This window comes from Babylonia areolata, chromosome 4, assembly GCF_041734735.1.
Source record: "Babylonia areolata isolate BAREFJ2019XMU chromosome 4, ASM4173473v1, whole genome shotgun sequence".
Taxonomy (NCBI): domain Eukaryota; kingdom Metazoa; phylum Mollusca; class Gastropoda; order Neogastropoda; family Buccinidae; genus Babylonia; species Babylonia areolata.
The window spans coordinates 58468810-58473809 of NC_134879.1; the positions used below are offsets into that span (position 1 = coordinate 58468810).

General features: G+C 55.4%; 1 protein-coding gene across 1 annotated transcript in view; it reads left to right on the forward strand.

The window, feature by feature from the left end:
- Nucleotides 1-44: 44 nt before the first annotated feature.
- Nucleotides 45-5000, forward strand: part of LOC143281504 (uncharacterized) — a 44400-nt gene continuing 39444 nt past the window's right edge. The window contains exons 1-2 of the mRNA XM_076586712.1: nt 45-71; nt 795-918. Of these exons, the coding sequence (XP_076442827.1) occupies nt 45-71; nt 795-918 (151 nt within the window). The remainder of the gene's footprint in view (nt 72-794; nt 919-5000) is intronic.

Below are 5000 nucleotides of genomic sequence, written 5' to 3' on the forward strand. Positions count from 1 at the left end.
TCCGCTCTCCCCTTCCCCCCTCCCCCCCCACCCCCACCCTCCCTATGACGTGTCCATACCGCTATGACAGGGTGAGCGAGTGCACTGCCCGCATTGTGCGAGCTGCCTGACGGGGAAGGAAGATGATGTTGAAACATCCTGGTCATGTCTGGCACGAGACTTGGAGTGCTGGTCTCTACAGTTCTCCCTCTTTGGACGTCCCCGTGATAATGGTATGATGGTGAGGATCAAAATAACTGTCATACACAACAACAACAACCACCAAAAAACCCAACAAAACACCCAAAAAACCCAACAACAACAAAACAAAAAAAAACAACTAAAAAACACCAACACACACACGCGCTCACACACACACACACACACACACACACACACACACACACACACACACACACACACACACACACACACACACACACACACACACAATGTCCATCACGTGTAAAAACGCTGTTTGGAAATGTGGTGAGCAACATCATGGGAAAAGAAGTTCCGGAATCCATTTCCTGTTGAAGAAGCTGTTGTTGTCAGTTCCGGGCTCAGCCGGAAATCCGTCCCAAATCACCGTGCCTCGGCCAGCTTGTGTTCCGTATTAATTTTACAGCATGAATAAATCCCGCCATCCACCAGCCGTCGGGGCCAAGTGGTCAGCATCGCTGTGGGTCACGGGTTCAAACCCCAGCAGAGGTGGAATCTTTCTTTCTTTCTTTCTCTATTTGTCTATCTATTCATTTTTGGCTGGTGGCCGGCTTCTAGCCAGAGTGTAAGTGTGCTGCTGTTGGCTCTAACAGAGGGACAGGAACCCCACACAGGTGAGGCTCTCCCCAGGGCGTCTGTGGGAGTGTGGCTCCAATTTCCACACCAGCACTGCAGGTATCGGTGTCTGTCGGGCCTGGCCGGCTCCCGATCAGCAGTGTCAGTTTCAGTTTCAAGGAGGTGTCAAAGAGAGCAGACTGATCCAGTCACGCGACATTGAAGACCCCCCCCCCCCAACCCCCCAAGAAAAAAACAACAAACCCAGCAACAAAGCAGCAGATGTCTTACCCACGTATAACCCCACGCACTGGTAGCGGCCCTGACTGCCTGCTATTGCTGTGTCTTAAACATTAGCCTGAAATGAAGTTAGATTGATAAACAAAATAAACAGATAAGTTAATCTATCAAAACATAAAGGCCAATAGAAGGTACACGATTGCGACTTTACTTGGAGACAGCTTTTTGACTTTACTTGGAGACAGCTTTGTGACTTTACATGGCTTTACATGGAGACAGCTTTTTGACTTTACATGGAGACAGCTTTGTGGAGACAGCTTTGTGACTTTACATGGAGACAGCTTTGTGACTTTACATGGCTTTACATGGAGACAGCTTTGTGACTTTACATGGAGACAGCTTTGTGACTTTATATAGAGACAGCTTTGTGAGAGTGGGATCTAACCCTTCACCATCGCCACTCTCTCCAGTCTGACAAGAGCACACTCCGAAAATAAGATCGTATTGTGTTGTGTTGTGTTGTGTTCTATTACGGGGGAAATAGGCCTAACCGCGACCAGCGTGTAATTGCGGGCAGTTCGTGTACCTCCCCACTTCCAAGCGTTCTCACCACACACATTTCAAATGTGACCTCTGCTTCCACCTCGTTCTGAGCCATGAATATTCATTTCCAGGAACCAGTTAAACTATTTGCGGCTATTTCCGCGCTTTTTCTTTTCTTCGCGCACTACTGTCGACAAAATCCTACATTGAAGGGAAGCAAGTAGTATTACTTGAACTTTGACACAGTTCAAAACATTTAATTTGATTAGATATATTGAATGAATTGTGCATTACCAGTGCTGGGAGAATCTAAGAAAGCATGTTGGTGACATATCAGTGCATCAGTTTTGACAGGAAACTCCAAAATGGTGTCGTTTGCAAGACCATAGGAAATTATGATGCGAGTCTGTTTGCGTACGATGCTGCACACTTACTGAGCGCTCTGAAAAGGCTGTATTTTGTCAGGGGCCACGTGACAAACGGAGAGGTCTGCAGCACGATCCACCAAGCCACAGGACCTGATGACGACGTCACAGTGGTCAAGGAAGGGACAATGAAGTGGTAGGGACATGTTTCCCGCTCAACAGAACTTGTAAAAATCACCATGCAAAGGACAGTCAGAGGAAGCCGAAGATAAGGAAGACAGGGGAAGAGGTGGGAAGACAGAGGAAGAGGTGGGAAGGCAGAGGAAGAGGTGGGAAGAGGTGGGAAGAGGTGGGAAGACATAGGAAGAGGTGGGAAGACAGGGGATGAGGTGGGAAGACAGAGGAAGAGGTGGGAAGACAGGGGAGGTGGGAAGACAGGGGATGAGGTGGGAAGACAGAGGAAGAGGTGGGAAGACAGGGGAGGTGGGAAGACAGGGGATGAGGTGGGAAGACAGAGGAAGAGGTGGGAAGACAGGGGAGGTGGGAAGACAGAGGAAGAGGTGGGAAGACAGGGGAGGTGGGAAGACAGGGGATGAGGTGGGAAGACAGAGGAAGAGGTGGGAAGACAGAGGAAGAGGTGGGAAGACAGGGGAGGAGGTGGGAAGACATGGGAAGAGGTTGGAAGACAGGGGAAGAGGTGGGAAGACAGAGGAAGAGGTGGGAAGACAGAGGAAGAGGTGGGAAGACAATATCCACGAATGGACAGGCATGAACCTGGCGGAATCCCACAGAGCGGTGGAGGACAGAGAGGACAGCCACAGGGGGAGGACAGAGAGGACAGAGACAGGGGGAGGACAGAGAGGACAGAGACAGGGGGAGGACAGAGACAGGGGGAGGACAGAGAGGACAGAGACAGGGGGAGAACAGAGAGGACAGAGACAGGGGGAGGACAGAGACAGGGGGAGGACAGAGAGGACAGAGACAGGGGGAGAAAAGAGAGGACAGAGACAGGGGGAGGACAGAGACAGGGGGAGGACAGAGAGGACAGAGACAGGGGGAGAACAGAGAGGACAGAGACAGGGGGAGGACAGAGACAGGGGGAGGACAGAGAGGACAGAGACAGGGGGAGGACAGAGACAGGGGGAGGACAGAGAGGACAGAGACAGGGGGAGAACAGAGAGGACAGAGACAGGGGGAGAACAGAGAGGACAGAGACAGGGGGAGGACAGACACAGGGGGAGGACAGAGAGGACAGAGACAGGGGGAGGACAGAGACAGGGGGAGGACAGAGAGGACAGACACAGGGGGAGGACAGAGAGGACAGACACAGGGGGAGGACAGAGACAGGGGGAGGACAGAGAGGACAGACACAGGGGGAGGACAGAGACAGGGGGAGGACAGAGACAGGGGGAGGACAGAGACAGGGGGAGGACAGAGAGGACAGAGACAGGGGGAGGACAGAGACAGGGGGAGGACAGAGAGGACAGACACAGGGGGAGGACAGAGACAGGGGGAGGACAGAGAGGACAGACACAGGGGGAGGACAGAGACAGGGAGAGGACAGAGAGGACAGAGACAGGGGGAGGACAGACACAGGGGGAGGACAGACACAGGGGGAGGACAGAGAGGACAGAGACAGGGGGAGGACAGACACAGGGGGAGGACAGAGAGGACAGAGACAGGGGGAGGACAGAGAGGACAGAGACAGGGGGAGGACAGAGACAGGTGGAGGACAGACACAGGGGGAGGACAGACACAGGGGGAGGACAGAGAGGACAGACACAGGGGGAGGACAGAGAGGACAGACACAGGGGGAGGACAGAGACAGGGGGAGGACAGAGACAGGTGGAGGACAGAGAGGACAGACACAGGGGGAGGACAGAGACAGGGGGAGGACAGAGAGGACAGAGACAGGTGGAGGACAGAGACAGGGGGAGGACAGAGACAGGGGGAGGACAGAGAGGGCAGAGACAGGGGGAGGACAGAGAGGACAGAGACAGGGGGAGGACAGACACAGGGGGAGGACAGAGAGGACATACACAGGGGGAGGACAGAGACAGGAGGAGGACAGAGAGGACAGAGACAGGGGGAGGACAGAGACAGGGGGAGGACAGAGAGGACAGAGACAGGGGGAGGACAGAGAGGACAGAGACAGGGGGAGGACAGACACAGGGGGAGGACAGAGAGGACAGACACAGGGGGAGGACAGAGAGGACAGACACAGGGGGAGGACAGAGACAGGGTCAGGACAGAGACAGGGGGAGGACAGACACAGGGGGAGGACAGAGAGGACAGAGACAGGGGGAGGACAGAGACAGGGGGAGGACAGAGAGGACAGAGACAGGGGGAGGACAGAGACAGGGGGAGGACAGAGAGGACAGAGACAGGGGGAGGACAGACACAGGGGGAGGAAAGAGAGGACAGAGACAGGGGGAGGACAGAGACAGGGGGAGGACAGGGACAGGGGGTGGACAGACACAGGGGGAGGACAGAGACAGGGGGAGGACAGAGAGGACAGAGACAGGGGGAGGACAGAGACAGGGGGTGGACAGACACAGGGGGAGGAAAGAGAGGACAGAGACAGGGGGAGGACAGACACAGGGGGAGGAAAGAGAGGACAGAGACAGGGGGAGGACAGAGACAGGGGGAGGACAGAGACAGGGGGTGGACAGACACAGGGGGAGGACAGAGACAGGGGGAGGACAGAGACAGGGGGTGGACAGACACAGGGGGAGGACAGAGACAGGGGGTGGACAGAGAGGACAGAGACAGGGGGAGGACAGAGACAGAGGGAGGACAGAGAGGACAGACACAGGGGGCTGACAGACACAGGGGGAGGAAAGAGAGGACAGAGACAGGGGGAGGACAGAGACAGGGGGAGGACAGGGACAGGGGGTGGACAGACACAGGGGGAGGACAGAGACAGGGGGAGGACAGAGAGGACAGACACAGGGGGAGGACAGAGAGGACAGACACAGGGGGAGGACAGAGACAGGGGGTGGACAGACACAGGGGGAGGACAGAGACAGGGGGAGGACAGAGACAGGGGGTGGACAGACACAGGGGGAGGACAGAGACAGGGGGTGGACAGAGAGG